Source organism: Montipora foliosa, chromosome 8 (assembly GCF_036669935.1).
Source record: "Montipora foliosa isolate CH-2021 chromosome 8, ASM3666993v2, whole genome shotgun sequence".
In the NCBI taxonomy this organism is placed as follows: Eukaryota; Metazoa; Cnidaria; class Anthozoa; order Scleractinia; family Acroporidae; genus Montipora; species Montipora foliosa.
Genome location: NC_090876.1, coordinates 3728079 through 3750578, shown reverse-complemented (window position 1 = coordinate 3750578; position 22500 = coordinate 3728079). Strand labels below are relative to the sequence as shown.

The 22500-nt window shown below is 38.5% G+C and overlaps 2 protein-coding genes across 7 annotated transcripts in view; both read left to right on the top strand.

The window, feature by feature from the left end:
• The window catches only part of LOC138012608 (transient receptor potential cation channel subfamily M member-like 2), a 56063-nt gene that overhangs the window by 24730 nt on the left and 8833 nt on the right, over nucleotides 1-22500 (top strand). For all 5 annotated transcript variants that reach the window (XM_068859424.1, XM_068859425.1, XM_068859421.1 and 2 more), the window contains 6 exons: nucleotides 1213-1325; nucleotides 2291-2443; nucleotides 3261-3509; nucleotides 19012-19198; nucleotides 20194-20317; nucleotides 21338-21528. In XM_068859424.1, the coding sequence (XP_068715525.1) occupies nucleotides 1213-1325; nucleotides 2291-2443; nucleotides 3261-3509; nucleotides 19012-19198; nucleotides 20194-20317; nucleotides 21338-21528 (1017 nt within the window). The remainder of the gene's footprint in view (nucleotides 1-1212; nucleotides 1326-2290; nucleotides 2444-3260; nucleotides 3510-19011; nucleotides 19199-20193; nucleotides 20318-21337; nucleotides 21529-22500) is intronic.
• LOC138012610 (uncharacterized) lies at nucleotides 6343-17511 on the top strand. 2 transcript variants are annotated; one of them, XM_068859428.1, is made up of 10 exons: nucleotides 6347-6728; nucleotides 8096-8188; nucleotides 8331-8417; nucleotides 9950-10527; nucleotides 11451-11572; nucleotides 11916-12333; nucleotides 13263-13368; nucleotides 14080-14306; nucleotides 14645-14935; nucleotides 16863-17511. In XM_068859428.1, exons 1-10 carry the CDS (start codon nucleotides 6455-6457, stop codon nucleotides 17232-17234), a joined length of 2568 nt encoding a protein of 855 aa, XP_068715529.1. In that variant the 5' UTR covers nucleotides 6347-6454; the 3' UTR covers nucleotides 17235-17511. The 2 variants fall into 2 exon arrangements, with proteins under 2 accessions (XP_068715530.1, XP_068715529.1); XM_068859429.1 differs by lacking the exons at nucleotides 13263-13368; nucleotides 14080-14306 and having other exon boundaries at nucleotides 6343-6728; nucleotides 16863-17385.

Sequence of the window (22500 nt, the reverse complement as noted above, 5' to 3'; positions counted from 1 at the left end):
CTTGTTTTAACAGAATTACGGCCTCTTGCGCGGCGCTGGCTTTGGTCGCCATGATCATAGCCCTTTTTGCAGATACGGCGGCCATTTTGATTTCTATTGTTTTAGAAGACATTATGGGATGCTCGGTGGGCAAATTAATATGTTCTTGCCCCCTGGGCATCCCATAATAGCTATTTCAAACAATAGAAATCAAAATGGCCGCCGTATATATCTGCAAAAAGGTCTATTACTACTGTATCATCATCGCCACATTTTCCTCAACCTTGTTAACAGCAGCAGCAGCAGCAACAATAACAATAACAACAACAACAACAACAACAACAGCAAGGTCATTACGAAAGTGAGAAGTGATCTTCTCACTTATCTGGACAATTTAAGCAATTGTTTCCACCTGAAAGATTCAGTCGGCTTCAACGAGATTCAAACCCATGACCTCTGCGATGCCGGTGCAATGCTTTGCCAACTGAGCTGTAGAGCGAATGCATCTATAGATGGTGGCCAAAAATGTGTTCTTTGGTTTATGTACTAATTAGACTCACTAGCCTCGCTCTTAAGCAACATTTCTTTTGTATTTTGTCCATGCAAACGAGGCTAGTGAGTCTAATTAGCACAAAGACAAAATGATATTTTTTTGGCCGTTATTTATGCAGCTAGGCGGTCTATGAAGCCAACTCAGTTGGGAGCAAGTCAATTTGTTGGGCGTATGTGTTCCCGTGAAGGATTCCATGAATGATGAAATAAATGTAAATTCGAAGTGCGAGTTATACACGAAAGTGAGAGGTGATCCTTGCACTTAGAGCGGTTTTCAATTGAGTGTCGAAAGTAATTAGCGAATTGCTTTGGTTTTGCATTACTTCACCCAGTGATTGGTTCAAATTTCTCGCGCCATTTTGTCAACCAATCAGAAGTGAAACCGAAACCAATCGTGGCTCGCGGGTGCACATTTTCCCGCGCTTTGCGTCGGCTACGTGTAATTACTTCGAGTTTTGATTGGTTTACTGGATTGTCTTCGTCCTTTTTGATTGGCCAAAGTAATTACTTTGGTTTTGGTTTTACGACACTCGATTGAAGTTACTCTATCTGGACAATTTAAGCAATTGTCAGTTGTCTCCCTCGTTGCTTAAATTGTCCAGGTAAGTGCGAAGATCACTTCTCACTTTCGCTTATAACCCAGGTGCTAGTAATTTTTTTTACAATTTTCTCTACTTTCAGAGCTTCATGACGATCAGACCATGGAGGCCATGATGAGATCGAAAGAATTGACTGTTTATGATCGCGTATCCTCATTTTATTCCGCCCCCTTTACCAAGTTTATGGGAAATTTGGTAATTCATTTTGTTTTTACTATTGTTTGAATTATAGCATTGGCGTTCATAAATTCAAGTCCCACTAAAAGGCAATATAAAGGCGTATAAGCCCCGAAAAGTAAAATCTTTGACATCTTTCAGTTATTTCTAAGGCTGAGGTTTACGAAAAGTAAAATCTTTGACATCTTTCAGTTATTTCTAAGGCTGAGGTTTACGCTTTCTTCATCTGTAATCGCTTTGAGGTCAACTTTTAATCAATACAGCAGCAGATCCAGAAGGAAAAAGATAACTCCAGCTTTGAGAGGCTGACTTCAACCAACTTTGTTACTTTCTGTTTTAGGCGATCTGCTATGTGAGTAGTCCATGAATAAATGCCTGTTACCTGTTGCCTATCTTCTTCGTGCTTCGTGCCATATGGCACATAAGGCCTCAACACAATCCCGCCAACCATCTCTGTCAGCCGCTGCCATTTTTACCTCACTCCAGTTCTTCCATCCCGCTTTTTCTCTTTCTGTCTCTGCCGTCCTTCTCCATGTTGTCCTTGGTCTTCTCCGTTTTCGCCGCCCCTCTGGGGCCCAGGTTAATGCAATTCTGCAGTCATTGTTTGGTTCTTTCCTCATGATGTGGCCGATGAATTTCCATCTTCTCCTTCGCACGTCCTCACTGAGTTTTTCTATCTCAGCCATCTTCAGGACTTCATTTGTAATTCTTTCCTGCCAACGTATCTTAAATATCCGTCTAAGACATCTGTTGGAAGACATCGATTTTATCGATGAATAAATGCACAGTAGTAAAAAGCAAATTGGATTTTGACCTACTGTTCGCGTGTTTTTCAAAGGGGGACAAAGCCTAGATTTTTGCTCTCTGGTATTCAGATCGGGAATTTTCGAGGGGTAATACAATTTAGTAATAACCACACCTCTGCACCAATTTCACTTACTTTTTTACAGTTAAATAACGTTTGCCGTTTCACACACTTCCAGGTGTCTTACTTGATGTTTATCCTGCTATATGGCTACGTCATCACAATGTTCTTCCCTCGGTTTGACTCGTCACAGACCCTTGGCGGTCTGAGTGTAGTGGAAGTAATCTTGTATTTCTGGATCTTTTCGATCATCGCAGAAGAGATAAGACAGGTCAGTATTCTTAAGAAGGAAGTTTCTTGTGTGTTAGATTAAGCAAAATAGAACGAGGTTCAATCGAGTGTCGTAAACCCCAAACCAAAGTAATTTCTTTGGCCAATCAAGAAGGACGGAGACAATCCAGTAAACCAATCAAAACTCAAAGTAATTACACGTAGCCGACACAAAGCGCGGGAAAAAGTGCACGCTCGAGCCACGACTGGTTTTGGATTCACTTCTGATTGGTTGAAAAAGTGGCACGAGAACTTTGAACCAATCACTGAGTGAAGTATAAATGCAAAACCAAAGCAATTCGCTAATTACTTTCGACACTCAATTCAAAACCTCTCTAATGTGGACGTACTGTGATTTCTCGCGTAATGTAATTTCTAAAAAAGACAAAACTTGTATGATGTCCAAAAAAATTGTTTGAATTGGAAATTAAATCGGCGAACAGTGAACAAACCTCGAAAAAGCACAAACTGTGGAACATCTTGGCCCTGTAGAAAAACTTAAAAGGATAGGTTATTTAAAGGAAGTCTCGCCTTATCCACCGTGAGGGTTCCATCGTCTTTCTTTAGAGATCATTTCCTCGATTTGTTTTTTTTTCTCCAGCTACTTTTTAAAGTAACCTCCAGTACGCCGCAGTTTCCACTTTTTAATTGGATCAAGACTGTCAACCACAAAACTGTGGTTTTTCGACGTTAGATCAAATAGATTAGTTATCCAAACACTTTTTTGGTCACAAAGCGCGCGATATGGGAAGTACACTACTTTGCACGTTGTGCGCAAATATTCATGTGAGGTTTTTTTTAAATCCGTTCCTTCGCAGTTGGCAGCTCAACAGCCCAAGAATTTTGGTGATAAGTTCAGTGTTTACTTCAGTGACACTTGGAATCTTGTGGATGCCTTCTCGCTACTTGCCTTTGTGGTGGCTGCAATTTTGAGATTCTTTGATTCAACATACGAAGCTGCTCGAATCATTCTTTCATTGAATATCATCGTGTTCATTGTGAGGTCACTACAGATATTCTCAGTCAACAGACAGCTTGGTCCCAAATTGGTCATGATCAGAAAAATGGTGAGATTTTGAGTTTTTCTTTCAATAGTGGAAGGCCATTTGCAAAATGAATTACTAATCAAAATATTAGATGTGTAATGGCAAAGGAATGCGCTTTTTAGGCTTCAGTAATTAGGCCCTATATACAAGGAGGGAGGGTATAGCCCAGGTTTACAAGCAAAATTTTCCAGGTAGGATTACCCTATCAGCCGCGACAACTCTAAATGACCTTGGTAAGAGCACTGGCGGCTATAAACCAGTAAAAAGGTTGTCCCAAGTAGCCGAGTTATCCCTAGCAGAGTGTTCGCAAGGCAGGTAGGGTTATTTTGGTGCTGAGGTTACCCTAGCACCAGGGTAACCTATCTGCCTTGTAAACACATTGCTCAAATAAAGAAGAAATGTGTGAGTGCTGAGAACGCATGTTTTATGAGTCAAATGAGTCAATGAGACTCACAGTCGATATAGCAATAATTTGTTGATTAAGCCTAAGCCCTCGTTTCATTGATTAGGCCTAAGCACTCTCTGAAATTTTAGCTTTCATTTTATGGTTTAATTAACTGCACTAACTCGTTGACTCATTGACTCAATGACTCATGACTCACTGACTCATAAATAAATAGTTCATTGCTCCTGTGAGTTTCAAAGAAATGTTGCTTACATGTATATGTTGAGTAACACGAAAATAATAATAAGGTAACAATAATATTTGAGCGTTAATCGATAAGCCAAAATATTCAGATTATTTCATAAAGAAAAAATACAATGTATTAAATGCAGCAATTGGACTTCTCGCAGTTTCTGACGCCATACTGGTTAGAGGGCAAACGCAACTTAACAACATGTACAGCTAGATTCACTTAAAAACTATGTCCCCATTATTAAAGTTACAATGAACGTAATTATAAGAGATTTCATCCGAATTCAAACCTCCATTACTCCACTACAAAGCGGCAGATTTCAAAAACTTTTTTAGTCATTTGATATTAAATATCATTCACGCAACGGAAAATTTGATCATTGAACAAGCGGCGCAACTGTCAAATGGGGAAAACAGCTAACTTCCGGTTGCTTTATCCCAATTATATGGCGCGCCTCAGACACAGTGAAGAGGTATATTTTGTTCACTCTACGATCTTTATCAGCAATCTTGAGTCATTCTGGGAATTGCTTTGCAATAAAGGATATCTTCATGCGAAGTCGTACAACTAGTAGCGTTTCGTTTGTCTAATGTAAAATAGACAGAATGACCGAGGATTACTGATCAAGTAAAATGATAGCCGAGATGATCTTTTCTGCTTGATTTCCGTCGCTCTCTCGAGTCCGATCTTCGAATTCGGTCGAGCGTGCTCCTTTCCCGAAACGAAGGCCTGGCAATTTTGTAAGTTTGGAAAAACAGCACGGTTTTCTTGCATTCAAGCATGCACAGTAATTTTAAGCTACGCTCCCTTTTAATAAAGCTTAAATTACCGCTCCCGCGAAACAAAGAAACAAACAGCACTTAGAGTTAAGGCACGGCTATATGGAGCGCCGTTTGTAAATTTATTATTTAGCCTTATAATTTTGTTGGGCCCTCCAATTTTTTGTAAATAACCAAAAACAAGCATGTACTGAGGCTAAATAATAAATTTACAAAAGGCGCCCCAGCTACGGTTAGCTATTAAACCACTAAAGAAGCTTGGCCACTTGGCCTGGCCTGTCGTTGATTTCAACATCATTTGGTTTAAAAGCGATCGCTAACAGTACTCACTCAACAAGAGGAAGATTAACTCACTCATTTGATATGATTTTTTATGCGATTTCCCCAATCTCTAATAAACGCATGGGTATCAACCCAGTCGTTCAAAGCGTCTTCTTTGTAACTATACAACTCGGGGAGTATTACAACCTGGGAGCCAGCGAGCCATGTGAGCCAAGGGGCGAGTCCCAGGCGAGCCATGCGAGCCAACATGCGAGTCACACAGTTAGTGAAAGCTAACCGTTTTAAAATGAGCGCTTAGACTTAATAACTGTTTATCGGCGCTATTTGAATTGGGTACTTCGACTTAAATGCGAAATTCGCATGGCTCGCTGGCTCGCAGATTTAGCAGACCCCAACTCGGGGTATAAGCTAATTTTTACGAAACGCACTTACCTTCAACAACTTCTTTGGATTCGGGGAGGAACCTTCGCACAAACTCGATGTTGCTGGGGCGTCAGTAGCTACAGCTCCAACGATGTTTTGGAAGTTAGGAATTCGTTTCCCTCCTTTAAACAAAAATGCAGCATTTGATGACAGTTTAATGCACCAGAGCTTCGTTTCTGTTCCTCTTCCCATTCTCACCGTTAACAACAATCACACTCAGGATAGCTTTCGTGAGTATTAGTTTTGCTATAAAGCTTATGCGTCGAGTTTGCACACACAGATTAGCCGAAAGCGGAATAGACAGCATTTGCTGATCTTTATTTCTTTCTGTGCACTAAAACAATAGCGGCTAATTATACAGATTATAAGAGGACTTGAAATTAAAAAGACAAAGAAACAATGTAACTTGTGAATTTCTCACATTTCAAGAAATTCAAAAATTTGTTTCAACTTGTTAAGGACGTGGAACTGAAGTTAAGGATAAAATAAATACATAACGGAATATAATATATATAGTTAATAAATGTAAGCTTAAAAGTTGGAACGTGACACGAAAAAGAGAGCAGGGCGGTAAAAAACTGAATTCTTACGCTACCGCATTTGCATTTCGGTTGATTTATTGTCGGAACGACGCCTTTCACACTGTTTGGTCGGTATTTTGTGCCAGCCTTAATCACAATAGTACTTTTGTCAATTTCCGGTTTACTCTCTTTTGCCCTCACATCCGCCTTGACCGGTTTCACATTGCTGTGTTCAGGGGCCGCGTTGCGTGACGCCCCTCAGTGCTGCTACAGATCCAGACCTACGTAGATACAGTTTTATCGTTAGAAATCAATCCGTCACTATGATCTCCGATCACAAATTAGAACCTTTGGTTTCCAGTACTCCTAAGAAAAGTACTACCACATGTTTGGATTTGTGTGATTCCGACTCTAGTTTTTCAAGTGAGTTCGGAACACCAGCAAAGTTTCCGCGTACAGAATCTTCGTCAAGACGTTGGATTGATTTGAATGACAGCGATACATCCGAGCAAAATAACTCAAGTTTGATGCAGAGTTGTAAGAGCCATGTTTGCAATAACATATTTGACAGGGAAGATAAAGCGCAAGCTGTCAATGGTAAGCTAGTCATAAAAATTATGCCATTGCGATAGAAGTGTGATCATCCCCAACCATAAATTTCTCGATGCTTTTGAGGGAAACCTGAGCATGTGTAGCATACATGTATTTGCTGTGAAACATGTTTTAATACTTGCTATTTCATGAAACACAAGCATATAGCTTGATAGTCTGATTTATGTATTGTGCTGCTTCCAACATTATAAGTTAGTAGCCAAAGTCATTTTTTCGAGAGCCCACAATGAATTAATTCCAGCTGGGATTATATTTTAATACATTTAAGGACGGTGCCTACTAATGAAAGATATTTTTTCCCCGGTGTGTGATTATGCAGGAAATGTAGATCTTAACAAGTGTTATTGAAATCCAAAAAGAAAATTGGGGGTAACCACGCATTTTTCAAAGATAATTGATGAATAATATTTGTAAAAAGCTTTAAAATACAAAGCAATGTATGGCGTTCTTTCTCAAATTGAAGCTTAATTATCTCTCAAAAATGCATGGTTACCCCCAATTTTCTTTTTGGAAACGAAGAACATTTACTAAGATGTACTTTTTCCGGATAGTTTTAAACCGCGCAAAAATATCCCTGTATTAGTAAGCATCACCGATAGGAAATCCGAGTATCTGGAGATGCACAGAACGTATGTGCAATAACAATAGTAGGCACCGTCCTTAAGTGAGGATGAATTAGGGCGCCCGTTCGGGCTACTTGTTCAGAAATTTGGTCGCGCGCGCTCGCAAATAAGGCGCCCCAGGCGTAAATCCACGTGCATGCACAGATCTGCATTGGGTTTGGGCATGAAAAATGGACGACTGTGAGTTTGAATAGGCCATTTCCAAGTTCATGTCTGCCTCCTCTTCAAGGCGAGTCTAAGTGCGAAGTTTTTCTTATGAAAATTAGTTTTCATTCATATGTAAAGTAGAACTAATTACCATCACAAAAACTTTGCACTTAGACTCCCTTTGAAGAGGAGGCGGATATGAACTCGGAAATGGCCTATTCGTTTACATTTTAATCATTTGAATCCTTGTTTCTGTTTGTTGTTGTAAACAGACGAAAACAACAGAGAATGACAATGTTTTTCATTTAGCAACATGCAACGAAAGAAAGGATCGAAAAGGATTGAAATGATTATTAAAATGGTAAACGAATTCAAACTCACCATCTTTAATTTGCGTGCCCAAACCCGATCCAAAGCTGTTTGGCGTGGATTTACTGCTGGACATCAAAACTGTGTGGGCTTCCGAGCCGCCGGGCCACCGCGAGCTGTGGGCCGCGGGCCGCTGGGCCTGCTTTTAGCAAAACCCGCCTCAGGCCGGGCAACCGTTAGGCGGCAACCTTGACCCTGTTTCTGAATTTTCAGAAGTTATCTCACTCCAGGATGATGATGATGAAAGCAGCTGGGTAGGAGTTGATACGTTAACTGATGACGATTTAAGTGGTCCCAAACCACAAGGTGAGCATTTTGTGTCTTATTATGCAAGGGAATGTTAATCAGTTTGTGTGCTAATTTACAAATTGCGGTGATTACATGTATGTTGAATTTTGTTTTTTGACAGCATTCCTTAACAGTCAATTATTATGGTTACGCTTTTCAGAAATTATTTCGTTGGAGGATGATGATGAAAACAGCTGGGTGGGAAGTACATTACCTGATGACAACGCAAGTGGTCCCAAACCCCAAGGTAAAAAGCAAGCATTTCTTGTGATGAGAGAGTTGAAAACACTGACCCCTAGTCCATGGACTACCCCGACAGACTACCCAAATGGACTACCCAAAAAGGACTAACTACCAAATACTATTTTGATTGAGTACTATTAAAAGTACTGAATTGATTATGTACTTACATCACATGTAGCTTATTTATATATGTCTGCAAGGCCACATACGACTTATGCGCCAATCAAATCGAAACTTCAACATCTCCCCCCCCCCCCCCCCCCCTTCCCCAGCAAAGCTCGGGCATTTGACTAACTATTGTGCCCAGGGAGTGGGGAATTCGACTTGTTATTATTATTATTATTATTATTATTATTATTATTATTATTTTGACATTAACATTCCTTGGTTTTATTTGCAGGTAACCACTGGCTTCTTTCACTACTTCAAGGCAAAATAGTTTTCTTAGACTTAAAATCAGAACCAGAAGATAAGGTTACCAATCTACTTCAATGGCTAACAAGTGTTGTTACAAAAGTTCGAATTGTCACTTTCCTCAACAAGACAGTGAATGTGGTGATTACCAGCCAGGAAAACAAACCAGGAAAAAGTTACAACACTTTTCATGACCATCATCCCCCAAAACGTAGCTTAAAGATGCTTGGGATGGCTTCCACAGTAAATTGCGGTGGATCATCATCTGTCTTTCGAAATGCAACAAAATGGAACATGACAGTCTTACGATATTCTGATGTATTGTCTGCTATGGAAAAGTTTCCCTTTGCTCCAAAACACTCTCATTTTCAAACCCAAATTATTTGGGTTTGAAAATGAGAGTGTGGAAATAGTACACATGTAGAGGAGGGCATCAAAGTCAGGTATCTTAGGCCAGCTTTTGAAAACGTTGAGGATTTTGTCAAGAAAATGTAGGCCAGAGTTTACAGACTGAGGTGAAGTCTTTTCCTTTTATAGATTTCAACACTTTGGGAATGGGTTCTCCTTTTGACACCTGGTATAATGAGAATTATTCTCAAAAGTAATTTACAACTGGCTGAATTTTGCAGAATCATAACAGTGGAAACTGGAACTATGAAATTGTTCATTGATCTCAAATAAATTGATGTAACTTGGCTGAACTTGTGAGCAATAAAATTGATGAATGTAATTTCAGTACAAGCAATTAATACTGCTGGAATCGACTTGTATTTTGAAATGCTTATTATAAGTATTTAAGCTACATTGTATTTCCAGTACTACCACAATATTAACACAATATAAAAAAAATCAGTTTTTTTTTAAATTGAACCACTTTTTAAAAGCTTTTTTTGTCTCTCTGACTCGAGCAATAATATTCAAGTTTATCTGGTCAAAAGTACATGTCCTTCCCACGAGGACAAGTCACTTCTGATTTGCTTATTAAGCAGATTAAAACACATATGGTAGCTATACATGCTTGGAATGGTGTGGTGCTGTGGTTGTAGCCAATCAGAACCAGGTTATTTGGATCTTTCACTACCCAACAGATTGGTATCTTTCATCTTGCTATCCTCCTTCTAGATATAACTGTGAGAAGAGATGAAGATGTTTTATGGATTCTGAGCATTAATTGCTGCCAAAAGAGGTGCATGAGGAAGTTGTCTGTTGATGATATTCAGCATGCTGAAGTTCAGTTCAATGAAAGAAGACAGACTTGTAAGAGGAACTTTGTGTTGGAGTTCTTGCATAATCACAGCCATGTTAATGACATTGGAGAATATGAAACTGAATTCTTCATAAGGGGGAAGAGTGTATGCAAAGGAGCATGGCTTCTATCTCACAACATGAATAAAGAAACGTTTCGTAGAATTCTGAACAAGTTCAAGGACGGTGTCTTAGTTTTGGAACATGGGAACAAAGGGAAGAACACTGTTATGGCTAAGACTGCAGAATGTATTTCTTGGCTTCAGTTCTTTGTTAATTCCATTGGTGACCATCAGCCTGACAAAGGATGCATTCACCTGCCATCATGTTTCAGTAGGAGTGACATATATAGGAAGATGTTGGAGGAGAACACTGCATTGAATCTGCCAACTGTTTGCCTTTCCCACTTCTACAATATTTGGGAAAAACATTTCACTCATGTTCTCATACCAAAGGTATGCAAAAAGACACTGTACTGGTATACATAAGAATAATTACTATTATTAATTAATATTATTATATCATCATATTTGCAAAGGCCTAGTAGCCAAGTAGTCTCGAAGAGTTATAAAGTTACACAGCAACCATCACACCAGAGTCTCACTTTTCATTGTAGTCTATTTCAACCCTGTATGAGTGTGACAACCTTCTTCTGAACTGTGTCGAAACTTTCTGGAAATTTGAAGTGTAGAGGTTATTAAAGCACTTCGTTTCTTTCTTTAAATTTTATTTACTTTATTTATTTAGTTTACAACACTTACAATAATATTATTACAATACCAACAGTACTTACATTAGTTACAATGCTACCCCTATTGCAATCAATCAATACTTCTTTTAAGACGGTGTAATTAGTTTTTATGAGGTATTTTAGCTTTTATATGATGTATATAGTTTTCTTATAGCATTGTGTTTATAGTTTTCAGGTATCTTGATGTAACGCGCATTTGATCATATTCGAATGTTAATTTGCGCGCTATAAGCAATAAAATTATTATTATTATTATTATTTAATACTACATTACTTACACCAGGTGAGGAAATTACAATTTTAGAGAGGTAGACGTCACAGCACATGCAGATTCTTCGGTTACATTTTGGAGTTAGAGTTTGGTAATAACAAAAATAAAAAATGCAAATTTTCAATAATCTAACCACATATCCTCTCCACGCAGTATCAAAAATAACTGAATAAATAAATTGTTATAATAATGGTTCCCAGCACTGAATACAACTGTTTTGACTTAGCTGAGTATGTATGGGATTCCATAATTATTATTATTAATAATGATTTACATCATTTCTGCTTGGACTTTTTTGTAGATCATATAGGGGTATTAATCTTTAAAGAAATATTGTTCTTTATTATCTTTCACAGGAAAACCGTTTCACTAAATGTACAGATTGTACAAAATATAAACAAGAGAAAGAGAGAACTATGGACAAAGCAAGAAGAGCAGAAATTGATCGTTTGTTGAAGCTTCATCTTGAACTGGTTTGGTATAATTATACTCTCATGTATGATTTTTCTATTAAGTGGCCTTGGGTCATTTTTTGCATTTGAAGCTGCTGAAGGTATCAGACACAAATTTTTATTATCAAATAAGCAGCCACAATCAAATTGTAGGAGGAAGATGTAGATGTCAAATGATTGATAGGCTTAGTAAATTGAGTACATTAATTAGCACACTCAAAGACAGACAAAAGACTGGAAGTAACCTTGCTGCTGATAACACTAATCAATAGGTATTCTAAAAAAATAATGAACTCTTGACTTGTTTTTGGCATTAATAGGAGGGTCTCTTAGTGTGGAACTAATGTTATTAACTTGGTTTTATATTAGGCAAGAAAGAAGAGCTTACTACCTTCATAGGTACAAAGCAAGAAAATACCCAGAACGTTACATGGCTAGCATTGCAGATGGCATGGATCAACATACCACCAATATACCAAAGCTGAGAAGAATTAGCAAGGCCATGTCTGCCCTCACCACAGTTGGCACCCATCTTGTTGGTTCTATTGTACACAGTGGCCAGTCATCATATGGCAAAGAAGTTTATGGATCATTTGACTATTACCAGTTCCCACATGATGCCAACCTAACAATGACTGTGCTTCTGGATGTGCTGGTATACTGGACAAATAATTACTTACTGCCTCCCGTCTTATATCTCCAATTTGACAACTGTGTTCGAGAGAACAAAAACCGGTACATGTTTGCCCTGCTTGCACTTCTCGTTGAGGAACAGATTTTTGAGAAGGTTTGTACAAGTAGTAGTTTCAGTCAGTTATTTCACTTTGAATTAGGGTTTGCACTTTTTTAAGGAGTTCAAATTCCATGACTTTTAAACGAGTTAAGGTCCATTGACTGTGCATAGCTCAGGTGTTAATGAGTTCCAGAGTGAAGGTGCAGCCACTGTGAATGATCGATCGCCCATTGTCTTCTTAGTTATATGTTTGAATGGGACAAGGAGACAACTATTGGTAGGTTGCAAGGTATACTTGGACCCAGATTGTAACTGAACTAGATTGGTAATATAGTCTGGCGCAATGCCATGTAACTCTTAAAAATAAATAAGAGAACCTTGTACTGGGTGCGCTCCTTAACTGGAAGCCAGTGTAAATCAAGAAGTAGCAGCCTTATATTTTAGGATATTACTCAGATCAAATTTGAATAAATTAACAATCTCTTTCTGCCCAACTCACACTGAAACTGACAATATGATTGCTTGATAGAAACTCGTCTTTATTCCATTTATCCTTGCTTTGACACTGCAATGATTAATTTACGGGATGTTTTATAATTTTCGATGACTTTCCAGGCCTGGAAAAAGAAATTCGTAAATTTGATGACTTTCCAGATTTTCCATGACCTGTATGAACCCTGTGAATTGAATACAGCACATTCATTTTAACAAAATTCATCAATACAAGTTCCAAGTGCATAATATGAAATATTGAGTGACTTATCCTAAAGCAAATTGCTGCAGAGAAAGCGTCTGAAGCAAATTGATTATGAGACAGTAGATGTCAATATCAGGGGCTCGTTCCCAAAGATTCATAGCAGTTTAACTATTACATGTACCGGTAATTAGTATTAAGATTACAACTCTGTCAAATGACGATCAGGTTCTCAAGCAAATACCACGTAGCAAAAATTATTATTGTTTTCCTTTGCCTTTTTTCCTAGATAAGAGTAAATTTCCTCCCTGTTGGACACACGCATGAAGATATAGATGCATTCTTTGGAGTGTTCTCAAAGTTTTTGGACAAGTGTGATGTATATGTCATTGAAGGTGAAAAACTCTTGTCATATTTTATTTTTACTCTACTTTAATGCCAGTCTCTTCACCTTGTTGATAGTAAGCATCCCCAGGATGATGGTGATAATAATAATAATAATAATAATAATAATAATAATAATAATAATAATAATAATAATAATAATAATAATAATAATACCGGTAATAGTAATAATTTAATAATAATAATAATAATAATAATAATAATAATAATAATAATAATAACAAGAAGGATATACTGTTAAAGTCATTCCAATGGTTATTGGACGTCTCGGAGGAAAAATGAAGGAATTGAAACAAATTAGCTAACAAATTTGGTGTTAAAATTCTTTCCCCCCCCCCCCCCCCCCCGAAAAAAAAAAATTCCTTTTTCGAATTTCACGGTTTGGCAATAGCGAATGGGAACTGAATTTTATTCTCTTTCATACTTGGTTTTGATTTGTATTAAGTTGTATGATGTTGAAGGTAATGAAAGCAATGGCTATTATCGATACCTCCGTTGTCTTTTAACCTTAATTTTCATCTAACTTTTTTAACATCTTTCAACAAGTGGGATGTATAGGGGAGACAACTAGGCCTACTATATAGCGGTGACCTTTCTTGTATTCTAGATATATTTAGTATATTTCAAATTTATTTTATAGGAATGGGACAAAATTGTAGAGTTGGTTAATTCAGGAAATAATAATTTTTGTGTTTTTTTAGACTTGCTTAGAGCACTGTCATCATGTATGAGTAATCCCTCTCCAAAGCCATATAAGCTGCAAGTTGTGTATGATATACGATCATGGGTTGAGGAGTATGCGGAGGAATTGCATGCACATACAGTACCAAAATGTTTCAAGTTCGAGTGCAATGACGCTGGGAAAGCTGAGATGTTTTATAGGAACTGGAGCCATGAAGAGTGGCAGGGGCCAGTTATTATCTTGAAGGTAAATTTGTATCATTTTAAACTGTCAAAATAGATTACATGTATGGTCAACTATCATCATGATGATATGAATTGTGTCAGATCGTATGCAAAATGCATTGGTTTAACCAGTTAATTTTAGTTGATAAACACATCAATATTGAGAAGGCTTAACATGTACACATCATTATATCAAAATTGCAGTAATCCAACAACTGATAGGAAGATTAGAAATTAGACCACCAATGTAAAGTTAACCTTCTTTTGTGCTTAGGTGCAAAGACATCTTTGTGTGGACTCAAATTGTTAGACTTGTTGACTTAAGGGATCTTTTTTTTTTGTGTGTGTATGTGTGTTCAGTCTTTACCTATTGGAAAGCCCAAGCTTGTCACTCCCTCACTAGTAAAGATGGACATTGAGGCCCTGAGACGCGACATTCCCAGGTATCACCAGAACATGCCAAAAGAAGCAGCTGATGTATGGGAAGGGTGGTTCAGTCATCTGGATGAACTTACGTGTGTTCCTGACAGTTACTGTTGGCCAATCGACAAATTAAGACAATCAGCTCGGACAGCACCAGCCCCTCCTGCAGCCCAAATCTCTCCTGACTTGTTAGAGTTGCGAGACAGAGAGACTCGGCAAATTCAAGAGGTGAGTCCACAAGAATGCATTTATCGTAATTTTTTTTCTTATTTGTTTTTTTCGTTTGCCATTACATGTGACCGGGAATGGGAAAACGTACACTAAAGATTTTTCTTTTAACCGCAAAAAAAAACTCTTAGAAACAAAAATCGAAAAGATTCTTATTATCGTTTATACGGATGACTGTAGTGTTTAATTAAACGGTTGGCCAAAGTCCAAATTTATCCGAATTTACAAAAGCATCAAACGCCTGCGGCCGAGGAAAAAACGAAAAGCTGAAATGAAGAAACGGTGTTAAGCAATATTCTTAAACGGACATCTTAAAAGTATCTCAAGAATTATTCTGACTTTTCGCGTGAGATAGATATTCCGACCATCTTTGTGTTCTTTTTCACCCAAATCAAGCTCCACCAGCGAGTCTTTTGAATTTTCTAAGTGATTGTTATCCTCAAGGGAATAGGTGGTTTTCACAGAGACGTCATCAAATTCTAAAATCAAAACCGCAATGTGTTTGAAATTTTATCTTTGGGAGGTTGAATATGACCTAGAAGTAAGTCTTTTTTCAAGTTTCGAGTTCCTGACAGCATTTTTAATTTCCGAATGGTCACCTTGCGTGACATGATATAAAGTTATTTGGTTGAAAAATGCCTATGAATCTCGAGAGTCTGAGCGTTTCAAGAACATTAGGTCATACACATGTATTTTGTCTCATGAGCGAAAAGTAAGCGCTTTTATCGCTAAATGAATTCCAGATATTCATGTGGATTTCTTGCCGCCATATTACCAACGTGGCGGCTCGGTACAAAACTCATTAAAGTTGCGTGAAACGCTTCGACAAATAACTCAGAAACGATGTACTGCACACACCTGAGAATTGGTGAAGTACTTTATAAATGTGTCTCCTACAACATTCCAAGTTTTTGGCGTATTTCATCAAACCGTTCCGATTTTTTTTTTGTTGCGTGACAGTGGGAACGATCTATTGAACTGGCCCCTTGGTGCTTTTAAAGGTCCAAACGTGGCTTGGTCTTGAAAGATATTTTGGGAAAGTAAGACAAACCGACAAAAAGCGAACTGTCGGTCATTAAATTAAAATCGACAAAATCTAGACTTTGACTTGACATTATGATCACTTAAATCATTGAAAGAAAGAGATGCTTTGATTATGCAGTTATTTTTCCTACGGAAGGGCTATATGACTTTGCTGTTATTTTACCATTACTAATGCTCCTAAAGGTCCCGCTTTCAATCGATTTCTTTAAAGTCTTCCAAGTTTTTTTTCCGAGTCTTTGTTAAAAGTTCGCGCACACAAACACTTCAAATGGCCGGAAGATTGTGTTGCGTGATTCAGTCATCCAATTGAGAAAAGGTATTTTGATATACTTTCCATTAAAATAAACTGAGCCACGTTGAAACAGAATTGTCTTCATTGGACACGTTTTTCAGTCTATTGTTATCTAGGCAATTAAAAGCACGCATCCGACAGTCAGAGAATGTGCAGAATTTTGTAATTAAGAATGTTCCACAATGCCAGGTCTCTTGTTTCCGCTGTTCTTTCGGAGCAGAAACAACCGCCATCGCTTTGGCAAAGCATATTACTTTTCTTTCTTATCTTCTACTTTTTTCTTGGGGTAAATTTGGTGAGCTTCATTCGTGGAAACTGAGTTTGTGGTTATTTTGTCGAGGCAACTTGTAATGTCTCGTGTAACCATGAACTTGTTGATTTCAGTGATGTTTACATGTTTATGCGAATTTATTGCGCGGCCGCGCTTTGTTTCCTCGCAGTTATAGGATCCAAAAATTCAAGGAAAACGATAAACTCAGTCTTTCCATGGAATAGTCCCTTATCAAACTGTTTAATTTAAATGTATTAATTTATTTGTCAGTTTTTGGTTTTTGATTTCAACTTTAATTAGCATTTGATTCTTTACTGTAGATCTACACTGGCCGCTATAGAAATCCACGGCAAAGACAAGATCCTGTGGAAGTGACTGACAACTTTCTTGAAAACTTGCATCCTGGTTGTTTTGTGGCTGTATTTTTGGAAAATTATGATAAGATGCCAGTACTTGGAAAAGTATTATCTGTTGGGGAAATACATTTTCAGATTCATTACTGGAAAGGGTCATATGGTGGAAAATGGTCACCCCAACATCTTCCGCGAAGGAGAACAGAGCCTTGGCTTGAGGACTTGCCGAAATCGTGTATTGTTTGCTGTGATTTTCACCTAACAGAAGATAGCAGACTAATGCCATCTACTAAAACATTTCTTAAAAATAGGTATGCTGCTCTTAGAGAGTGCGAGTAACCAGGATTTGGATTTCATTTTTGAAAACCCAGTGAATTAATTAACCCTTTGACGTAGAAACCGGCCAGACTTGTATTTTACTCTGTCCAGATGATTTTAATCATCAATGGGTTAAAAAGTTCCACTAACCACCTTAGTCATTGCATTTGTATGTAGTACAAAACGGAATTATCAAAACACTTTGCCTTTTGAAATGAAATACAATTTGCCTCCATGAGAGAGTTTCTGCTATTTTCTGTAAACTGTATATACATATGAATTAAAAGTTATTATTTAGTAGACAAATAGTGGTTTGTACACCAAAGCTGTTCTTTCATAGTGGGGGTCAGGGGGTTGACTTACTCTCCGCACATGTAGTTAGTTTGCGGCACCAGTCAAGGATGTCCGCAGAATTTCTGCGGCACCAGTCAGATGGCCTCAGAATGTATGCAGCACCAGTCAAGGATGGCCGCAAAATTTCTGCGGCACCAGTTAAAGATGGCCTCAGAATTTCTGCGGCACCAGTCAGAGATGGCTTCAGAATTTCTGCAGCACCAGTCAAGGATGGCCGCAGTATTTCTGCGGCACCAGTTAAGGATGGCCTCAGAATTTTCTAGCCGCAGAATTTCTGTGGCACCAGTCAGAGATGGCTGCCGAATTTCTGCGGTGCCAGTCAAGGATGGCCGCAGTATTTCTGCGGCACCAGTTAAAGATGGCCTCAGAATTTCTGCAGCAGCAGTTAAAGATGGCCTCAGAATTTTATAGCCGCAGAATTTCTGCGGCACCAGTCAGAGATTGCTGCCGAATTTTTGCAGCGCCAGTCAAGTATTTCTGCGGCACCAGTTAAAGATGGCCTCAGAATTTCTGCAGCAGCAGTCAGAGATGGCCTCAGAATTTCTGTGGCACCAGTCAGAGATGGCCTCAGAATTTCTGCAGCACCAGTTAAAGATGGCCTCAGAATTTTATAGCCGCAGAATTTCTGCGGCACCAGTTGAGGATGGCTGCAGAATTTCTGCTGCACCAATCACTTTTAAAGTTTTGCAAGGAATATAATGAATAATAGGACGAGTGGCTCTTGGTAGTCCATCTTAATTATTATTTTACTGCACTGTTATCCACAAACTAAGGTTCTTGCTCTTTTTCTCTGAATTCACCAGTCGTCCGCAAGAATTGCTAAATTCCTTCAAATTTATAATTTATTCAGTCAACATATACATAAAAACAATAAAAAAAACAACTTTGGAAAACCACAAAATAGTTTGGAAGGCGTTCTACTCTCTTTTACGCGTTTCCGCGGCCGCAAAACTAACAAGCGGTGCGCAGTTTTCTTTTAGCCTGAGATGCAAGCCACTGAGTAGGTAGCCTCAACTCCATTCACAGCCCAGTGCGGAGTTTTCGCACGTAGCACACCATTGTAAATGACCTATTCAGTGAGGTTACAATGCATCTCGGTAAAAGGCGTGGTGCCTTAGGCAACATGCAAATGATTTATCAATCAACCGTGGACACAACCGAGAACTCTGTGATAGTTTGTTCAATAAAAAAAGCCCCTTATGGCAATGTGTCCGTAATATGTCATAAAATGTTATCTGTCGTCCTTTATTTTCATCCCCAGTCCCTTTTTTTTTCGCGCTGGAAATATCTTTTCGTGCTTCCGTCTCTGTGCTGCTGTTTGTTGATCACCATCTTGGATAAGTAATCATTCGTGCTTGAATGAATTCGAACAAAGGCAGTGTGTTAAGTGCCCCCTTTTATACTGCGTCCTCACGTTTATTAGTTTTTTTTTTTTCATTTTTAGCTTGAAGATCTAAAACAGTTTGTGATCATTCTGCTTGTTTTCGTCATCGCTTACGGAATCGCACTGCAGGCAGTGTCGTTCCCAGGCCCTGGGAAATTTGCTAAGAGCTTTGGAGAGGTTCTGCGCGGAATTGTTGATATACCTTACTGGCAGATGTACGGAGAGCTGTTTCTTGAGGAGATATCAGGTAACGGGCCTTACTATGTTGAATTTGTTACGTGATTTCATTTTTCTTTTCCTCTGGTTATGGCGTTAACCTGTATTTAAGTACCACCACTCATGATCATAAATTCACTTTTCTTTTTTTTCAAATTTTGAATTTTTTTTAAAGGCTAACCTTCGCCCAAAAGTCATTGCGGTCGTTTGTTTTTGTTTTTTCAAATGACGACTTGTCCAAATACGTGATGTGATTGGCTAAAGGCACTCAGGCGAATCACGCGGGAAACAACATGTCAGATATTAAGGTAATTTCGTGTTACAAGAAATTCAGTCACGGTACGCAATGACTTTTGGGCGAATGTGGGCCTTTAAAACCCTACTGGAAAAAGTTGCAGATACCATGTAGGTTTTAACAGCCTCTAATTTCCGTGGACCGGTAAAGGATACAACTTCTTTGTGTTTAGGATTAGGCTTCATTGTTTTCGTAGTGTACACTTTTTGTGCCAATTGTTTTGTGGACCAATCATGGGAGCCGTTGTAATAGCTACTTCCTCACCCAAATTTTGAGCTTTAATTTCGATCAAGAGTTTTGGCTTTTTGATTTTATGGCACGTCATTACTCAAGTTCAAAACTGACCCAGGGACCTTAGAGACTTAGATTGAAGACGGAATGACGTAAAGTATTCGCTCGATTTAAGAGTGCAGCATATTAACTAAGCAAGATAAGAGTTCAATAGTCTGAGAGCGTGAAACTCCAGTGCTGTAAGCTACATCAGTCTGGTGTATACACATTTCATTCTTCGAGGATTGAGAGTTTGAGGCCAATTTTTTTTCCTTCGACCTCACTATCTCAGGATTTGAAAGTTAGTAAGGGAGGATCGTTCAACTTGAAATAACAATCTTCTGCCCGAAACGAAGGCTCAAAATCTTGCAGGTACAATGATAGACAAGCTCTGTCTAAATATGGAGAAAAAGGAAAATATTTTTCTATCGCGGTAACGCTTACTGATTTCCTTTCTTTAGGTCAAAAGCCAGACGAATATGGTGAAGTTCATCCCACAGCACGGTGGCTATCACAAGCCTTGCTGGCGGGTTACATGTTGTTCACAAATATTCTTCTTCTTAATCTCCTTATCGCAATTTTCAGGTGATTATAATTCTCATTCTACTTGCTGATATTGTCTTTATTTTAAAGTGTTTAAGAAAATCTTTAGTCCGCCATCATTCACGTTCAAGACTGAGCGATTGGACCTCAGAGGGTTGGAGCGTAAAATTGCAGCGTGTAAACGCAGCTTATTATACATGCAAAACACGAGTTTAAAAGTCTGCAACTTCAAATTTCTTTTGACTTTCACATTAACTATCAAATGAAACTATTCCGAGCTTCGTTATCGAAGAAAGGAGAAGTAAGTACCCGCATATAAGAACAAGTGGATTAAGAACATCGGGCTGAAATTTGGCCAATAAAGCATCATATAAATAAGAACAAATTCAAGTTGATAAATAAGACATGTTCTTAATATAAAGGGGAAAAGGGTATAGGATAAGGAAACAATACAGCACAGTAACTTACATCAAAGTACTGTGGTGTTCAGGACCATAACAAACTATAAAACCTATTACAAAACAGTATTAAACCTCAAGTAATATATAATTTGAAGTATTTCTGAAACCAATTTTAAGAACATTTTGAGAACACTTTCCGGCTGATTTCTCACTAAGCACCCCTCAAATAAGAACACGATCAGCCTTAAACCTGGAAAAAGTGTTCCTATATGCGGTTGTTTACTGTATGGCAAAAATTTCAGTCCGCTTACCGAGATGCCAGTTGGAAAAACTGTGATCTAGAGAACCCAGCCAGGTCGCCCTCTCATATGAACACATAGACATTTTTACAAAGGATTTTGAGGCAAGGCGCGATCTCTTAAACCGGGCCAGCCCGTTTAACTGGGCTCATATCACATGAAGAATGGGGATAGATCGCATTCTCCCTTCGGTGTAGAGAGAGAGAGAGCGGGTCGGCTGACTGAGATGGAGAGCGGCTCGAGAGCCGAGAGCGGCTCGGCTGACTGAGATGGGACCGCTAGCAGTCTAGGACAAGGAAAGCCGTTTTGCGGCTATTTGTTTCAATTTAGTCAAAGTCGTATTTTGTCCTCTTCCTTTGCAGTTACACCTTTGAACGAGTTCAAGAAGACTCGGATAAAGTTTGGAAATTCCAGCGCTATGAGCTAATTGCAGAGTATCACGGGAGACCTTTGTTTTTCCCGCCATTAATCTTCATTTCACATATCCTGTTGTTTGTGCGTTGGATTTGGCAGCTGTGTCGCTGTGGAAACCCGCCAGCTGGCAGTTCTATGAGTGAGTTCCTCGGCAAAAAAATGTTCCAAAAATGGCGATCACAACTCATATAAAGTCATGTGACTGAAACTGAAATTAGGCAGCGTGGACATTATGGGTGCTTTACTATTCAGCCAAAAATTCCGGAAGTCTCAGTTAAATGTTAAATGGAACGATCATTTTCCTGAAAAAATCACATTTTTCAAACGGATTTTCCGCTCGGAACAAAATTTTCGGATATTCCTTTGCCATTATACTGATTCTTCCGTTTCTAGGCCCTATTTCGTGCGAAATGGTACTTTGTAATGGTACTTTATAATGGTTAATACGATTTCGTCTGGTTGGACGGTATACTTGGAAAATTGCTTCCCGTTATGGAACTGTCCAACCGGAATTTTACAATAAATGGTGCTGAAGCACCGTATGTACCACCCCACCCGAATTTTACAACAAATTGTAAGCACCCTATGTACTCTAAATGCGGGTTACTTTTTCCCAAGCAATCTTACAGTATACTGTTTTTTCAAGTGATGTCTTGGATGGCGAAACGTGAATTATTAATTGGAGAACAAACAAACAAACGTTTGAAGGACTGGGAATTGTATCGGCACAAGTTCTTTGTTGACATCTGGTCTGGTGCTATGCAAGGAGAAGAGCACTTGAGTCCAAAAATGTAATTAAAATGTAATTAACTGAGATGCAAGCCCAATTTTGATATCTAACACGAAGTGTCCCTTCACGTCTAAGCATGCCCTACCTATTATATTTCACAGACTCCATTCAAAATATATGAGACAACAAATATTTCTCACTTCATCTGTTCATATAATTTGAATTAACTTCAGGCCGCTTCGCGGCCCTAGTATAATTCTGATTTCTAACAACAAGGTTAGCCTGGGTAAAGGTTAGCGTTATTTTTAAGTCAGGATAGATTGCAGCAGTTTATACGCCTTATTCCAAAATGGCCGCCATTTTAGTGTTCTTTTGTTTCCA